Below are 16,814 nucleotides of genomic sequence, written 5' to 3'. Positions count from 1 at the left end.
TCTCTCCCTCCCTTTCCATCCTCATTATGAGAAAACTGTTAGACTTGGCATCAGAATTAACTGCTCGGCTGCTACTGAGAGCTAGAAAGAAAAGCAGAAGTGGGTCAAGTGCTGCAGGAGAGGAGGGGAAAACTGCTAACACTGGTTGTGTAGGATGAAAGCACAGGTAGAGAGGAAGGAGGTAAAGGCTCAGCATTAAACCAGGAGGACGAATGCTCGCGCCAAGCTTTGAAATCAACCAGAAGAATACATTACAGCAGGAGGAGAATGAGATGAACTAAAACAGAAAATCAAAACAGTAAACAACTTTCTGACTGTAGTGTATAACAATGATGTAAAGATTACAACATATTCTTCTGATGTGGTGGACTCAACACATACAAAATTGTAAATGTTTGATCTAAATGTCTCTAACAGTTGCAAAAGTACTCTGTTACAAGCAAAAGCCTCAAAGTACTAAAAGTAAAACTGCTCATTATGCAGAATGGCCCATTTCAGAATCATATATTATTGGAGAATACCGATGGATGAACCAGAAACTAATGTAGTATAAAAAAGTAAAGTATGAAGTAGCTTTAAATGTAATTACTCAGCTACTTACTTAAGTGAAGTACCTCAAAATTGTACTTAAGTACAGTAGTCGAGTAAATGTACTTAGTTACTTTCCACCACTGCTATTTCATTTTTTTGCTTTTTGTTTAACAACACAAGCAATTTGAATATGTTAACTTGGGCTTTAGGGAAATAAATGGCATTTTTCACTATTGTGTGACATTTTACACCAAATGATTAACAGATTAATCAAAAACCTGAAGATTATTCGATAATGAAATAATCATTATTGAAGCCCTAATTTGAAAACAATGACGATAGAGTAAATTGTTTGATTATGAGGGACACAATTAAAGAAAGGTATGTCAATCGATGTATGCAGATATAAGAAAGGCATAATATGGTCCAGCCTTGAGAAGTAGTCAAATGGACTGGATGTCTTAACCAATCAAATTTAAGTGATTACATAGATGATAAATCAAATTAACAAGAGTACTGCAAAATTGCAGACATAATGTAACCACAATTTGTGGTCTTTTGAAATGAAGTATTAAAAAGAGAGTCAAAGACAGAAAATTCAAAAAGAATTAAGTTTCTTTAATGATATAGGCTACATTTGTACATTTCTACAGCAGAGTTTCAGTAAGACTAACTGCCAATTAGAAAAAAGAGTTTTACCTGTAACAACTGAACAATTGAATAACATGTCAAAGGCTGTGAAATTAAATACTCAATGTATATATTCAGTTCAGTATTTTGTCCCATTAAATAATGATTAAAAAAAAACATTTAATAGTTTGAACAATCAATGTGAAATATAAATTACATTAAAGCACCATTTCAAGGATGAGGATATTAAAATAAATAATTGACCTTTCCATATCAAGACAGTACATTTTCATGGTAATAATGTAAGGTTGTGCAGTCACACTGAAAACTCCTGCCCACTGATGTCCAATGGGTTCAACATACAGTACATCATAACATGAGGGGAATGCTCGCGTGACTTCCACAATCAACAGCAAATAGTTTTGCTCACTATATAAACACCTATAACTTGTTGCTCCATCAGCCACAACAAAATAACAGTAGCTATTGCAGGTGATGCATAACTTATCCTCCTGTACTTTCTGTATAACAATTAACTTTTTTTGAAAAACAATAACACTAAATAAATGACAAAAGTGAGTAACTGTGAAAAGATTGTCACTTTTCTGGTGGTGATATCTACATAAATGTTTCCAACTGGAAGAACTCCCATTAAGCACAACTGGCCTGAAAATAAAACATACTACAGTTTCTCCCACTCAGTCATCCACTTTAAAACTCTAAAGAGCAGCTGTATATTAAAAAAAAAAAAATAACTGCACCTCTTGTCACGCATGTCTTTACCCAGTAGAGTTGTCCTTGAATATATATTGTTTCAGGTCAGGAAATCATCTTACTGTACATCGTTCGTGCACAAGCCTTTCATTTATGCACTAATGGCCAATGAACCTACTAAAATCTGTCACATGATCGGTAATGACAACACACCTTACTTTACACACACACACACACACACACACACACACACACACACACACACACACACACACACACACACACACACACACACACACACACACACACACACACACACACACACACACACACACACACACACACACACACACACACACACACACACACACACACACACACACACACACACACACACACACACACACACACACACACACACACACACACACACACACACACACACACACACACACACACACACACACACACAAAGTGAGAAAAGAGCTCACTGTGAGTATAAAAAGAAGGGTGAACTGTTTCAACAGGTGCTTTAAAAAGTCACTAGAACATATCAAAGACTGAGGCACAAAGCTGCCTTTTTAAAACCAACCAATACAAGTACCAGCAGCCAACCAATGATGGTGCTCCTTTCGCTACTGCCATACAGCTATAGAAAAAGTCATACAGTTATGTTAGAGTAAGAGGGCCTTCAATGTTTACGGGGCGTGTAAGTTCAATTTGTGACTCCTAGTCACAAATATATATTTAATGCTTTGTTTTCTTAATGCATTTGTTTATTTGGTATTCTCAGCAAATTGTAATGGTTATTATTTATTTTTATAAATCATACAGTAGTTAAAACACGCCGATACGCCCGCTTTACATAAAACTCTGTACAAGCCATTCATACATTAACAGTCTGTCAAACAAATGATTTAGAAATGTGTCCATCAGTCAGCGGGCTTTAATAACTGGTAGACTATGAATTACAGTGTTTACAAAAACATCCCCCCTTGAGCAAAACAACATCCAAATGTATTCTGGGATCCATTGACTCCGGCTGGTATGAATCAATCCGAGTACTGGAGATCTAGGTCTACTGTGCCGTCTGTCACCACTAACCTCACTCTCTTGGGTTTTGTGGAACCCATGGAGTGAGACGATGCAACAGGTCCATAGTGTGGTGTGCCTTGGTGTTCCCCAGGCTGGCACTGTTGCTGCATATCCTTCCTGCAATGTTCGTCCTGACCTTTGAGCCCTGAAAATCCACCCAAGGAAAAAGATGCTGGATTAGACTGCTGGGGTCCACAGGGCTCGAGAACCAGTCGGCCTTGGGTGCCTGAAGGTTCCATCAGACAATGGTAGGTGTAGTTTGTCGAGCCTAATCCTGGGTAGCCCTCAGCCCCATCCCTGAGACCTAGGGTCAATGAATGATCACCACTGAAGTTTAGTACGTAAGGAGGACCTTGATAGCCATAAGGGAAAGAGGCCGAGGAGGTGGAGGACTGACTCTTGTTTGCTGGTGCTGGTGTACCAGGAGCTGTACTGTGGGTTACTTGGGGGTTGCTGTGCTGAGGCATGGGCGAAAGAGACGAGCCAAAACTAAAATCAAAAGGGTCTTGCTGAGTGTAACATGGCTGGTGTTTGTCCGAGGTCGAGTGAGTGGATTTCTTGTCTTGCGGTGATGAATAACCATCACACACTTTGCTAGGAAAGAAGAAGGGCCTTGGCAGCGCTGAAAAGTTTTTGTAGGTCATGTTGGTTTCAACATTTTCATGTTTGTCAGATGACATCTTACTTTTAATAAAAGACTGAGGGAAAGAGTGAGGTTTGTTGAAATGTGGGTTGGACTTGCTGGAGGAACCAAGATGGCCAACGCCTTTTTCAAACCCTTGAACAGAAATGTTGCCTTTATGATGACTGTCTGTGCCAACACCTAGTTTCTGACTCTGCTGGGTCTTTTCAATAGCACCTGATTTTGCACCAAGTGTTCTGGCTGTGACGATCGGGCTGCCAAAAGCCATGGCGTCTTTACAAGGTGCACTATACAAGTTCTGACTCTGGTTCCCCTCCTGAAACTTAAGCACCTTGTGAATAACTGTTGAGGTTTTCTCCTGGGATTTGACTGGATTGTCAGGAGGATTTGGATTTTTCACAGTGAAGAGTTGAGGAGAGAGAAATTTGTTGGACATTTGAGATGGCGGGACAGATTTAGTCAAGCAACTCTGGGGTACTCCTCTTATTGTGTTTGGCTGACCACTTAAAAAAGTCCGGGATTTACTAGGAATGGTCATACAATGGAAGGGGCCCTGGGTTTTAATGTTCGCCTGGGCTTTTGAGTGACTGGTGTTCGACTTGACATTGATGGAGGGCTGGGTTAAAGTAACAGGAGTGTGAGATGTAACAGAAGATGGTGTTGCAGCGAACAACCGAGGCTTACTGACTACAGGAAAGGACTGAGTTCTGAGGTCTTCTCTGGACAGCCTCATTCCTGGATTTTTACTTAGAATTCGATCTTTAGCAGTGAAGTCAGAGTTGCAAAGAGCTGAAAAACCAAAACTGGGGTTAGGTAGGTTTCGGTCTTTGGAGGTATCCTTCGCTTCACATTCCAGAGGAACTGAGTCACCTTTGGAAGAAATTAGACCTGGAAAAAAATTCAGATCCTCACTGGTAAAGTTACTTCCTGGACTGGGAGGGCCAAGGTATGGCGTCTCAGTGGCCCATGTATCAGACGGACTGTGAGAGAGGGGACTGCTGAAAGGATCTGTAGGTGGATCCAGTGAACACAGATCTGATGGGGAAGATGGAAGTATGTTCTGTGGCTGATAATACCCCTCAAAGTTGAGACATTGAAAATCCAGAATATCATCACAGCAGTTTGTGAAGCTGGGCTCACCGGTAAGCATGTTATCAGCAGTTGTGAATGGAGGAGACTGGGATGGGGGCTGAATGACAGAATTAGAAGCACTGGAACACGCTGTTGGTTTTTCCAAAGTCTGAGATGAACACAAGCCCTCAGAGAGCCTAGAGAGACTGTTATCAATTTGTTGGAGAGTATGACTAAGACAAGCAGTGGGTGTTTCTACAGGCCCACACTTCCGTGGCCTCTCCATTTTGTGCCTCAGTTTCCTTCCTCCGCTGTTCATCTCTGGCCTTTCAGTGATTACATCTGCAGCCGGGGATATAACCTCAGTTTTATTGTCATTGAGAGGGGAAGACAGAGACAGTGGTGACAGAGACAGGGAAAATGGTGGCGGTTCTGTTTTCAGAAGGGCTGAGGTGCTGTTCAGTCTCTGTGAAGGAAACTCTTCTTTGAGCTTGCTAAGATCAGCGCATCCTTTCTTTTGTTTCTCTAAAATGTGACCCTTCATCTCTTTCTTAACTTTGGGCTCTACCTTAAATTCAGTTTGTATGAGCTTCTCTTTGCTGTCCACCTCCCAAATATCATCTGTCTTTCTGCGTAGTTTAATTACTGGTAATGGAAGACCATTTGAATCAAGTTCAGGCTGCAGTTTCTGTTGTGACCCAGTTTCAAACAAGCAGCAGCTCTTTACAAAACGATCCTCAATTTTTGTTTCTTGCCCTTCAGCTAACATCTCACTGTCATTTTTGAAAATCTCGTTTTTTTCTGGCAGCAGCTTGACTCCATCTAGAAGTTCCTTGTCATGCTTGTCTTTAATTTCTACTTTGTCACTGGGCATTTCACTGGATCCACACACATTTTCAAGGGCTTTGTCTGATTTTGCATCTGAGGATGCATTTGTGATTTTCCTTTCACTCAGCCTCTCACCTCTTTTTTTCAAATGATGCAATCTGCTCTTTGACTTCTTACTAGCCTGCACATGTGCCTGAGCTGCCTCCATCTCCATGTTTAAAACGGATACAGAATCCATGATGGCTTTAAAAGGGTCACATGTCAACAAATCGTCTCCCTTTTCTGTTTTCAATGCCATATTTTCCAATCCTGCTCTTTGCATCTCCCATATTCTCCCTCTCCTCCTCTTAAAACGAATCTTAAAATCGACGCCTGGCTTTGTCTCCTCCAAACCACTTTGCTGGATTAACGTTTCCACCTCATCTTCCTTTTGGAATTTATTTGGAGTTGGATTTTTGCCACGCTGCTCTTGGATTTTAGCAGGATCCCCAGCTGGTTTGTCCTCTGCAAGTTTGTCAATGTCATCCTCATCTTGCCTCTCTAATTTACACTTTTGAACTTTCCTCAATAAAAGGCTTTGCTGATCTTCATTGGCTCGGGAGCGAAGCACTCTCTTAAAGGGGGTTTGTTTTGTGATCCTTTGGGGGTTTAACCTCTGGACTTCTGTTCTCCTAAATCTGCTTTTAAAATCACGTTTCGCCTTGCTACTCTCCCCTGAACACGTAGTAAGGCTCTGCCTCAGCTCTGCAGATGAATTTAACTCTGTGGCTTCTTTAGAAGCTTGACCTGCAGCAGAATTCAAACCTTGTTCAGAGTCTACTTCTACAGAACTGTGAAATGTACGTTTCTTCAGAGGTATGTTGGACTGTATGTGTGCCTGTGGATTGGTATCTGGATGCAGATTAGTAGTAGGTTTTGCTGAAATTATTGATTTATGAGGTAGTGGGTTGAGGCAGGTGGCTGGTGGGTCATTATGCTTCTGTGGTGACTGAAGCTGCAAACTCTCTTTATTCAACAAAGTCTTCTTCACTGTAGCTGGGACTTCTTTGCTCAAGTGTCCCTTGGTGCTTTGCTTAGCTTCTGCTTTTGTTTTCGCTGCTCTAGGCCTCATTTTACGTCGTATCATAATCCTCCTCTGCACTGAACAATGGTACCTGCCTCCATTTATTTCAGTCGGTTCTTCTTTCTCCTCAGCACTTTGCATTTCTTTAGAGGACGAAGTAGAAAACACTCTTCCTACAAGATCTCTTTGTAATCTCTTATCTATCAAGGGTTTATTTTTTCTTAAAATATCAGATAACATAACCTTCGCCGGCTTTATGATAATTTCTTCTTCGTGACTACTTACTGGCTGTTTAGTCACACTCCTAGTCATTTGTTCTGATAATTTAACAACTCCCTCCTCGACTTTATTTTTAACACACTGTATGTTATTTTGTCCTCTAGTTTTTTTATTGGGCACTATTTTACATTCTGACTCTTTTACTTCTTCCAGGGCCTTGATACTTTTATGTTCCACAATTCCAGATTGAGCATTTCTCTTTTCATTCTGTCCATCAATGTTGCTTTTTATAATGTCCTGCTGCTGTATTTCGATAACCTTGTCACCCCCCCCTTCCTTGCTGTGGGATAAATCACTCGCTTGTCTTTTCCTTAAATTTACTTTATCGGTGGCATTGAAAAATATTTCCCTCACCCCTCTGTTTCCTTCAACTGTGCAGATCTCTGAACTTTCCCCCTGCCTCTGTTGAGATCCGGACACTTTTTTTTCTGACCGTACCGTCAGGGGCGCTGGTCTAAGACACCGGCTTTGCCTGGTCCTACTTCTTAACTTCACTGCTCTTTTCCTGTCTTTAGGGGCCTTTCCTGCTTCTACACTTTGTGACATTGATAACCTTGTTAGGTTGACTGTAAGGTATTGCTTCAGTGATATTAGTGGATTGTCAGCAGCTTTCTTCATTATATCTGTGACACTCTGACAAACTTCTAGCATGGATGACGTGGTTGTGTGCTCCGTTTGCTCAGAGGCTGAGTTTTGAGCCAAGTCGATGATGCAGGATTCAATGCTGCTGCACTTGTTGCTTTGACTCTCGGTGATTGCATTTTTAATCTTCTCTTGTTGTATTGCACTGCAGGTTTTGTCATTTTCGACAGGGTGACAAACAGTTGTAGTGTTGGCTGTGTTATTGGACCCTGTTTGATGCGTGAGCGTGGTTTGGACCATGCTTCTTGTTCTCGAAGAGTACCTCTTGGGAACTGGCCGCCTATCCACCACTTTGACAGATTTCCCATTAAGGCCTGCACTGTTTGCTGCAGGTTTACTATTCTGCTGAACTGACATGGAGGAATTTAGAGTGAAAGGCTTCAAGTTTACCTCACTGCTGTTACTTTCTTGACCAATCAAATTCAGTTCACTCGGCCGGTTAGCTTTTGGCTTCACTTCCTCCAGTTGTTGCAGCAAAGCCCTTTCTTTGCTTTTTGGATTCTTACAATTGAGTAAGAAATCCACTGAGTGGCGCCGTACTGTGATTCTAAGGTCCTTCAGAGTAAATTGGTACAAAAGAGGATCTGTCCACCACTGTTTGGAGGACTTTATTGGGTGCTTGCCTGATCGTCTGTGCTTCTCTCGTCGCCACTTCTTTGTTTGACAAAATTTTCTGTTCTTCAAGGCATTTCTCCTCATCTGCTGGGTAAAGGAATTCCTTGAGGGGATGGCTATAAATGAAAGACAACAAAGAAGCAGTTGAACTTTAAGCATCTATTTTGCTAACGTGTATGTTTACATAAGCAGTTCATGAAAATAATGCTTATGTAAATGATGAAAACACAGACAGACATTCTATTGTATTTAATTATTTTAAAAAATCGAATAACATTTTTTTAAATATAAATGCCTAGCCATGGATATGATTTGAGTGAGAGAAGCCAGAACCCCTGCAAACTGCTATGATTAATTGTCTATGTAGTGAGCCATGTACTGCACAGCAGCGGCCAAGATAGTCTGTGGTACTCACAAAAGGTGATGCTCGGAAAGTCTTCAGGGTGTACAAAGACGGCACTGACTGTGAATTATATCGAGCTGGTTTTAGCAGATTTTCCTTTACCAAGAAGCAACCAATCACGTCTATTGAACCCAAACACATCAGAGCAACAGTGGGACGTGTGGGAAATGTTATGATTCTACCTTTTTTTTCCCGCAGTAAAATATGAGAATACGGACACTTAATGTGAGTTAACAAAGAGATAACAGAAACCTATAATTACCAATCAATATGCAACTTAAAGCGGAATAACAACTCCTTGCAAATTTAGTTTGTGGAGTTTGTCGCAAAGGGAATGCTGCTTCTTGCAAATAAAATGCCCAACATCTACAAGGACAGCTCTCATGCTTGAAAAGATCTACGTAATTGCGCCTCAAAAGATGCATTTTTTGCAATGGTTAAATAAGCATGTACACATGCTAGTGCGGTCTTGACCAAAATAATAAAAACAAAAGAAAACAGAAGTGCTTCAGAATCATTTAACAATTAAGTAAGCTATGTCAGTAAACATGATTGCAGATTCCATGCTACGTCAAAATCTTATGACATGAAGAAGCAACATAATTTTAGGGCTGGGTACCGAACGTCGATACTTTTATGGTATCGAAAAAAAAATACTCCAATCCTATGAGTATCAAAAAATTATTTATCTTTTGGTGCCAAATTTCGGTTCCAAAGGTGTCTTAGCGCGTAAGCACAAGCTTATCTGTCCTCTGCATATTGACACAGAGCAGAGCTCCGACCGAGACACATACAGGCACACACGGAGAGGTGCGGACGGAGTAAACTGTCTGCAGTTTTGTTGAAGTCACAGAGAGTCACGGTTGGTTTCAAGTGTGGTTACAGTTTTTTTTTTCTTGTTTGAAACGTAACACATCACAGAGATGTCAGGTGGTATGGTAATAATGCAAGTTTTCAAATCAGTTAAAAAGGTCACACTGATTTTCAACCTGAATTCTATTTGTTTGACGCATAAAAAACCCTGTGCCTTTTCTGCAATGATACCATTATCATTCATAGCAATTGTAGTATGTGAAAACTTTGAGTGACCACATGATCAAAGCTGCCCCATAATTAGTTTTGACTCCACCTAGAGGTGACATAAAAGGTGACATTTTTGGAAACAAACAAAACAAAGTAAAAATAGAAAAACATTTGTACTGACAATTCCTAAATCATAGTTAATATTCTTAGATCTGGAAACAGGTCCCTTAGCAATAATGTTGAGATGTGAGTTGTGGGTCTCATAATGTCAAAGTGATCTGTGTGAGGTAATACAGCAGGAAAGTGCTGAAATCTGCCTTTTGCAAAGACATATTCAACATATGTTTTATTGTCTTAATTGTGATGTATGTTAGTAAAACTGAATTCCAGCCAGGTTCATACAAATTTTGAGCTGAGTGGACCTTAATGCGGCAGCGTTGGTTGTCCTTAAGGTTTTCAGTTTGAAAGTGCATTTAACAACCACTAAAGTGATGAGCCCACTGTCAAACTTATGTTATTACAAGCTGTTATTCTTGACATTACTGCTGGATAACTGCATTGTACAGCTTATATTCCCGTTAGTTGGTTTTGAGACCCTTCTGTGGTGCTGACAGGGCTTTTAGGAAGCCAGCAATGCCAAACTTCTGTTTGAATTAGCCGACAGTCAATATTATTATTTAAAATGTTAATTTGTCATAGCTGGGCTAGTAATTACATTTTTACTGATTTGAGAAAGATCATTTTAGAGAAAATCCAAAAGCGCTTACCTTTAAAGATACCTGAGTGAATTCCTGGTATTATCGGCCTTGTAGCAAAGTGACCCTTCTCTCTGTGATGACGAAGATATCTCTCCCTCAGACGGTACTTTTGCCCCACCGGGTCCTTTGTTTCTTCACATTCAGGCTGCTTCCCTCTGTGTTTAAAGTGACCCTCTCCTTTCCTAAAGAACACATAAAATTACAAAATTAAATTTCAATGAAGTTTTTTTCATATCTGATAAACATAGTCTTCAGTTTTGAGCAAAAAACCAAGCAACAATAAAGACGATGTCTGATCAAATGATGGACACACCTCTCACAGGTGCAACATTCACACATTTCATTGCCTTCCCCAAAAAAGCTGGCACCATAGTAACACGTGATCTCCTCCCCAGGTGAGATGGGTCGAATCGCTTCAACACACGCAATATTCTTCTCCCCAGGGACAAACTGGGCGGGTGAAAAAGGGAACAAAGACAAAGGTTGGTTGGCCCATGGGAAACATTAACACAGAGCAGTTAGGAAACAGAAAGATAGTGTAATTCTGTACCAAAAATACTAAATATACTCAAAAAAAATTTCAATATGCAAAATGTCACAATAATTCTTATTAGATAATGCAAATAAAATGTAAGCATTTGTCAAAATAATACACTTATCATTTCAATTTGTCAAATCTCTTTAGTGTGCACGATAAAGAGAGATTAATGATTACCTTGCAGTTTGGTTTGCAGTCTTCAACCCAGAAGGACAAACAACAACAAAAAACACAGAGACAAGGATTTCAAGTTATTAATTCAATCACAGCGATAAATAAAGGGTTTAATATTTTTTCGATCAGCTGGCTTGTACTGAATAATTTAGTAAAAGGCTCAATGGCTAAGCTGATTAACTCTCAAACATTATTAAAAGATCTTGTCACAGACTGTCCTCTGAGTGGCCAAAGCATTAACTCAAATTTCGCCTCACCTTTTGTACACATTACAATTCAGTTCACACCCTGGCTGACACGAGGTCTGTGAAGAGCAAGCTGCTTGTGCTTAGTGGTTGTAATGACTTCTATGATTGACAAAATGTTCATGTAAATAAATTATGATGCCGCTTTTGAACAATATTTATGATTCATTTTAGAAACATTTTCCATACTGGAATTTAAAACTAATTTTATAATTCAGTAAGTTACCAATTGGTCTCAGTTTGAGAGACAAATGTTAGTTGGTGGCTGAGATTTTTAAACAAAGTGCTACATTTAACAACATAATGTACAAAATAAGTTGCTTGTGTTAAGAAGGACAGTTTGTCAACAATGGAAAATAACTAGACAAGATCAAGTATTTAATGTTCAGTCAAGATTCTGATCAATGCAAAAACACAAGAACAATATGTTTGTTCCAGGTGATCCAGAAGTATGTGGTAGTAGTATGTAGTAGGAACAGCATGCAGAAACTGGTGCAAATCCAACTCCCAAGCACTTAACCTTTCACAATGCGCATGTGTATGCAGTACTTAATAACACATCAGTGTTTCCTCTATGTTGATTTGCAAGTGGCGGTCCGCCATGGTTAGATTTCTCTGTTAGAGAGCATGTCGGAGAAAAGGGAGAAAGAAAAAAAGAGACAGGCTGTCCAGAGGACCCGGTTGAGATGGCATGTGTGCATCCTTGAGAACTGTAAGTCGTATAACTTATGTTGTCAGTTCATTTAAGCCTGTATTATTAGTCTATACTTCTTGCAAATTTTTAGTTTCACCTTCACCTGCTAGCTAAATTGCATGTGGCTGTTAATTCAATATACGGTAATAGCAATTGCACAACGCCCTTGCTCACGTTTGTATTTTAGGTGCATTATTTACATGCTGAAGTAGTTACACTGCATTAAGATATTGCCGGAATTCATACATTCATATCCCTAAAAATATTAGGGGGAATACATTCAACATAATTCACAGCCAAATAACAATTAAAAGTATGTTATTTGAACATGTATAACCTAACCTAACCTGGCACTGCCTCCGTTTTGGTGTCTGCTGTGGTGCGCATTGCGCAGCGCTGTTCAGACCGTGCGCCATTTCCCTTTTTTCCTCCATAAACTCCGCTCTCAGCTACTTTGCCAGTTGCTGCATGAACTTCCTCCGGAACATTTTACAACTGGTGCACTCCTTGGAGATGATGTGTGCAATGATTCCAGCCAGTTTTAGGATGTATAAAGTTATATGAACACGTAGACTGCTACCAGCCATCTACGTGTACCGCGCCTTTCACAGAGTGAGCGCCCGGTGCTTTCCTTCTGATTCAGAACAGAGTCCAACCACGCCGTATTTACTGTAGTAGCCTACGTTACCGACTCCGGCTTTGCCTTCGGCCAATTGGTGATGCCCACACTTGTTACTCGAGACCGCTAGTTACATTTCTCTGACAGAGACTATGATTATTACTAAGCAACCAAGATGCATCTTCAACCGCGCAAAAGATTAAAAACAAACCCGCAAAAATACGAGCAGTCAATATGAGCGTGTATGGCCAAAATAGGTAAAAGTGATTGTATTTTTTTTGCCTTTTGTGTAAAGTATATAAAAGCAATTTTAAATGAAAATACAGACTCTTTTAGGAAAAGTCAGGTACCAGCAGGATTGTATTTTTTTATTTAGCAAAGTTATTACACATATAAATTTAAAAAACGGTCAAAATGACCGTCCTGGCCATTCTAGTGTTAAGGAACAGGCCGCAGGGGGACCATCTAGCAGCATGTATGCTACTCCGCATTAATGGGCCACCTCTTTCTGAATTCCCCTATAACCAAGTTATTTTTCCAAAAGCCAAGAAAACTCAAATGTACACATCAAGGCTGCCAACTATGCCACTGAGGCAAAGATGCAATTAGTTTCATTAGGAATGGTTTCATTCTATACTTTGGGTTTTGGTTTCCCTATGAAGAATTTCTTGTAAAAGTACAGTTCAATCAAAACTGAAAATATGCCTCATTGTGTGTGTGTGTGTGTGTGTGTGTGTGTGAATAGAGGTGAATAAATACATTTTTTTGTGTTGCACCAAAGTGTCAGTTCCGTTTAATACGTAAAACATTAGGCGGCGGGGAGCGGGACTGAGGGGGGGGGTTCCGACAGATCTGCCCCCACTGCTAAAAGAAATCCTAAAGGAAACACTGCACATCGTCATTTTTGACCATCTTCGTATTGTATTTCGGATATACAACTGAAAGTTTTGATTTTACATGAAGAATCTGCCTTTTGTGTGTAGCTGAAGTATCATAACTGAAACTATGGGTCTTTCAGTTTGTAAGTCAGTGATCAAACATTATTAGAAAACAAATGACTAAGCCTTAATTGTTGTGTAGTGTGACTGCATGTAATAACAGCTGTCAACCTGTCAATCAGTTTGAGAGGGATACTCGCTTCCAATCTTGTGTTTTGAATGTTGGTATTTGGTTTTCAACCTTTGTTTGCAATTTTGATCACAGACTGTGCCTTTAAAAAGGTTTTCCTGGCAGGTTAAAAAAAATTCCGTTGATGAAACACACAGGCAAGCATTCCAATCAGCTATGAAAATTTTGAATTGGTAAATCTGTGTGCATGTGTGCTGAGAAAGAATGAGTCATGAATGCAAACAAACTCACCATGGTTAATGAAAGCTGCAGGCCCCAGCCAGAGCTGAGCGCAGCGTTTGCGTGTGGAATACATCACACTGAAGTCATTGACTCCTGCCCTCAGCACAGCGCTGTCAGTGGGGCTCAGTTCTGCTATGCAGCCCAGCAGGACCTCCACCCGCTCCCCTGCAAACCTGCAGTGCAACAGTTCAAGTGTCACATATCCACAATTGAAAAGGAAGCACAGTCCAAGAAATGCAGCAGCTAGAGGTCAGCTACATGCTGCCTTGACAAATACAATGTGTGAGTGTTTACCACTGCCTCGTTGAGGTTATCTTCGCTCCGTTGGTCTCTGAGGAGTATCTGTCACAGGACTCTATCTTGACACCGCTATCCAACAGGAAGGCACCAAGGTAGCGATACACCTGCAGACATAGTTGGTTTAGATTGTTCTCACATTCAAGTGACACATTTAGGAATAATGGTAGCTTTCTATGAAAGCTAATACAGAAACTAAAAGAGGGAGACTTCCAAGCACAAATATCACAATACAACAATGCATTTTGTCTAATTTAATTAGTGATTATCTTATATCTATAATTATTTGTAAGCTTAAACATCAGCTTACATGTTGTCTCAGCAGCTCCTGCCGATGGCTTCCCAAAGCATTGAAGTAGTCGCCAGCCGGTTCACCCACTGTCAGCGCCTCGAACGTAGCATTGAAGTCATGCGTACGCTGAAAGCGCAACAGGGTCTCTTTGAGGTTACCCCAACGCCTGATCTCTGGTGGGGGACTAAAGAGGAGAGAAAAGCAGTTAACGGCATATAAGAGCAGAAACCGTCAGAGGACAAAGTATTGTCACAGTCTGTGTTAGTCTAAGGTGTGTCTGTGTAAAATGCTATTTTTAAAATTAAATTTTAGATATAGATGTCAAGACATCACAAGAGACAATAAAATATGAACCAATGGCAAGGTGTTTGACCTAATCTTCACTACATTGCCATGTATGCTTTAAATCATCCGAACATTTTTGTGCTCACATCCTTGTCAGTTAACACATTTATGATCAAAAGGCAACCCAAGATTAAAAAAAAATTCATAATCCAATTTTATTCATGTACTAACTTGATGTACTTGGAGAGCATAAAATCACAAAAACACCAAAATCAGTCACCAGTTAAACTTGCAACTGATTAGGGCTAAATGACAATCACAAATAGGTTGTTGAGATACTGATTATTAATTATTTGTGCATCTTTCCCAGTACAATAGTTTAATTGTATTTGAGTATTCTAATTTGACAGAAAACTTGCATTTACTTTCACATTGTATTTCATAAACTTATAAATAAAAATTTCTTCAAATAAAAATGACTCATAATCTACTAGCATCATTATTATAATCATATAGTAGATTTTTCTCTCTTGAGAAAATCCAGTTACATCACACTTGCAAGTGGCTGATGCATTGGAAGCAGAAATCAACAATCACAGCATGATCAAAACAAACGTATATGACGGGTTACATGTGAACAGGGAGGTCTTGAATGAGCGTCTTGTCTATTTACACTGATTTCAGAGTTTCAAAAACTATAACAGTATGTGTTCTCCAATTGTTGTATTGAGCTAGGCAATAGTTTCCAATACACCTACATTCATTGTAAGTTGAGTGTGCAGGAACTTTGTTGAACTGCAGATCTTTATTTTAAACAGATACAGGACAGTAAACCACTGTTTTTTGATTCCACACACTTTAATTTCAGGATTACATTTTTTTTTTTTCTTCATAGACATCTTAAGGACAGGTCTGGGTGTCATGGCATGCTTATACATGTCCTAGTAATTATGGAAGAATACCAGTGTACTGATGTAGAAACCCCAAAGAAATTATTAATAATAACTGTTTAAACATTGATGTGATCAAGTGGTAATTAGACTCTAGGATGGTAGTGTTGTATGAATTGACATGTCTTGAGTGACAGATTACCTGATGTTCATTTTGTGGGTGCTGAAGCCCAGCAGAGGGTCCAGCACCAAACCGGTGGCCAGGTCATCGGTCTCACACAGCTCCTTCACACTCATTCTAGTGCATCCGTCCATTGCCTCCCACCATCAGCATGCTGCGATCACACAGGTCAAAGTAACGCTATGACAACAACAACAAACCACAATATTCTATGAGTTGTGGATCCTAGCAGCAGATCCAGTCTGCAAATGGCATTAGAACTAGCTCACTTGCTTTAATTTGGCTCACAACCCTGTCATGCAATCCAGTTAACGTTACCCTACATTTACAATAACCAGTAAATAGTAACATGCAGTGCATGTTAGGAATGTGACTGAGCGCACATTCGCTTCCATAGCACATTAGCTTGGCGTGTCAGCTTTCTGGGAAAATATGCGGGGTTATCAGCTGAGGAGTGAGGAAGCTAACATTATGGTAGCACTAACGGTCTGTAGCCAGCGTAACATGACTGCATCAGATCGTTGCCGAACTGTAAAGCAATATGCTCCCACCGTGATTCATACTGGGAGAGTGGTTTTTGAAAACATACCCGGGAGTCTTCTGTAGTCAACGATGTTATCGACAGATAGACAATTTATCGCAAGCTGCCCGCTTGCTCTGGCTCTCGTTCGCCTGGCAGGGAAAGTTAGCCTAGCAACACAACCAGCTAGCTTTCCGCCGTCTTTCCAGCTAGCCTGGTCAGCCGCGTACGAAAATGGAGTCTCCTCGTCACTTCTGAAATGTGTTGGTTTGTTGACGACTGCAAATCCCAAGCTGAATTACAAAAGTCAGAAATGCACCCCACACACGACGACAAACTAGCTTAAAAGTGGATGTGTTACGTAGTTAGCTGACTAGCTTTGCACAACGCTCATCGAGTAGCAAAAGTTGATGGGCAACGTCCAGTGCAACCGA

At 40.2% G+C, this 16,814-nt stretch overlaps 1 protein-coding gene across 2 annotated transcripts; it reads right to left on the bottom strand.

Moving 5' to 3' along the window:
* Nucleotides 1-2,297: 2,297 nt before the first annotated feature.
* kmt5c (lysine methyltransferase 5C) lies at nucleotides 2,298-16,814 on the bottom strand. Of its 2 annotated transcripts, none has more exons than XM_028599930.1 (9): nucleotides 16,450-16,814; nucleotides 15,882-16,040; nucleotides 14,523-14,688; nucleotides 14,210-14,319; nucleotides 13,925-14,088; nucleotides 11,011-11,030; nucleotides 10,609-10,745; nucleotides 10,305-10,477; nucleotides 2,298-8,227 (listed from the first exon to the last, which is right to left on the bottom strand). In XM_028599930.1, exons 2-9 carry the CDS (start codon nucleotides 15,992-15,994, stop codon nucleotides 2,928-2,930), a joined length of 6,183 nt encoding a protein of 2,060 aa, XP_028455731.1. In that variant the 5' UTR covers nucleotides 15,995-16,040; nucleotides 16,450-16,814; the 3' UTR covers nucleotides 2,298-2,927. The 2 variants fall into 2 exon arrangements, with proteins under 2 accessions (XP_028455731.1, XP_028455730.1); XM_028599929.1 differs by having other exon boundaries at nucleotides 15,882-16,014.

The sequence above is a fragment of the Perca flavescens genome, chromosome 15, assembly GCF_004354835.1.
Source record: "Perca flavescens isolate YP-PL-M2 chromosome 15, PFLA_1.0, whole genome shotgun sequence".
NCBI classification, from domain to species: Eukaryota; Metazoa; Chordata; class Actinopteri; order Perciformes; family Percidae; genus Perca; species Perca flavescens.
Note: the sequence above shows the minus strand (reverse complement) of the source record. Positions and strands in the feature narration are given on the sequence as shown.